We start from the raw sequence: 1930 nt of genomic DNA, 5'->3' as shown, positions 1-1930 counted from the left end.
CATATTCAAATTAAATATAATTATATAAAAGTAATTTTAAATTGTCATTCTTTTACTTTATAGTAAAGTAAAACCGACTCTTAACTGATTGACTGATTGTCAAATTCAACTCACGATGGCACATTCGATAATGTTCAAAGAAAACGTTTCATGCCAATTTTACATTTCGATCCGAAGTGTAGTTATGAGACTGAGTAGGCTCAGACATTTTTACCATATTTCTCCCACTAAACGTCTAATAAAAAATCTCATCAGAACCTTCATTTAATAGTTGTTTCTTTAGTTTAACACGTATATATTTAAATGTTAAGTAGGAATCTAAAGATCTTATCCAGCTAAATCCTTTATTTAGTTTCTAGATTAATCAAAGGATGTATTAATTACACGACGACAATCGGTTTTACTTGTTTTATTGTTGTACATAATAAACAATATTCAGTGAACAGGAAGATATTAACCCTGTTTTTGCGCAAGTTCCTTTGCCTTAGCTTTCTCTAATTTAGCTATCCTGGCAGCAGATTTACTACCCAAAAGACCACCGCCCCAATGACGACGGATTTCATCATATCTGTCATTGAAGTTTGTCTTGATAGCTTCAATAAGTTTGGCGAAGTTGGCTCTGTCACCAGAATCCACCTAAAAGAAGTTGATTTTGTTAACAAAAGTGAATAACAATGTTGATAGATAATATTAACAATTTTATATCAGTATAGAAAGTAGTTTTATCATTAATATTATCATTGGATTGGCTCATGTTTAATCATCATGTTAATTAAATATTTAACATAAATATAGTTGCTACAGTTAAAAAAACTTACTTGCGTCAAAGCTACTGTGGTACAAGTTTTGCGTCTAACGAGACGTCCCAATCGTGATTTACCTTTCACGATACAATAAGGTACTCCCATTTTACGACACAGAGCGGGTAAAAATAGAACAACCTGTAATAAAAGATAATACATCGATAAATTACAATACAGTAATTATTATACCACGCGTAAAATTACATTATCACTCAGTAGTACGTTTCATCGTTTCAATAAAAATGATTATATCAATCTTATCGTCAGGTGAAGAAATTCAAACATCATTGTGATAATGTATTTTATTACAGTTCTTATGACCCAAAAAATTTACCTCGATTGGATCCACATCATGAGCAATGACCACAAGCTGAGCTTTCTTCTGTTCAACAAGTGTGGTCACTGTATTTGTCCCACTCCGTACTACATTAGGTTTTTTAGTTGGCGTATCTTCTTTCTTTGCGACTTTCTGTTCAGCTTTGGCTTTTAATCTCATCTTCTTCATAGCGGCTGATTCAGGCCTATATTTTTCCAACATTTTAAACAGTTGTGTTGCTGTAACAGAACGCGATTAATCAATTTCTGAAAATTAAATTTCTACAGTTTAAAGTAATTATTTACTTTAGCAATGCTTCATAGGTCTCACTGAGCTTGAAATATGATGTAAAAGGCATCATTCTGATCAACTTTCCCCTATTAAATATATATAATATAAAATACAACATACCTGTTTGTTTATCTAATGTTTGTGTAAACTGACTGATTGGTGGTGGTACTTTTAATCTCTTTTGTAACACTGCTCTTTGCCTTTGAATACGAATGTATTTGGGCCATTTCACAAAACGGCTAAGATCACGAGCAGGTTGAATATCCTGTCCTACATATTAAATCCATTAAAATCAGCATAGTAGTCATACAATACATATTTGAAATATACATTTAAGGTATATTTTTACTTACCAATGCCAAAATTACGTGTACGCTTCTCAAATAGAGGATTGGTTTGCTTTTTGGGTTCAACCTTCTTGACTGCCAGTGGCGGAGCAGCCACCTTCTTTCCTACTTTCTTCTTAGGCTACATTATAAGAATATAAACATTTATTGTATATAAAGCTACTACAGATTTT

The 1930-nt window shown here is 32.1% G+C and overlaps 1 protein-coding gene across 1 annotated transcript; it reads right to left on the bottom strand.

Moving 5' to 3' along the window:
* Positions 1 to 393: 393 nt before the first annotated feature.
* Positions 394 to 1890, bottom strand: LOC108626651 (ribosomal protein L7A; the record flags this gene model as incomplete). Its single annotated transcript, XM_018027450.2, is given in 5 exon segments — positions 394 to 636; positions 819 to 941; positions 1138 to 1358; positions 1531 to 1680; positions 1764 to 1890. Coding segments are annotated over 5 exon segments (804 nt in total), but the record flags the coding sequence as incomplete, so codon positions are not given.
* Positions 1891 to 1930: the final 40 nt, after the last annotated feature.

Source organism: Ceratina calcarata, unplaced genomic scaffold (genome assembly GCF_001652005.2).
Source record: "Ceratina calcarata isolate Rehan_Ccalc_2016 unplaced genomic scaffold, ASM165200v1 scaffold4234, whole genome shotgun sequence".
NCBI classification, from domain to species: Eukaryota; Metazoa; Arthropoda; class Insecta; order Hymenoptera; family Apidae; genus Ceratina; species Ceratina calcarata.
This window is presented reverse-complemented; position numbering and strand designations above follow the sequence as displayed.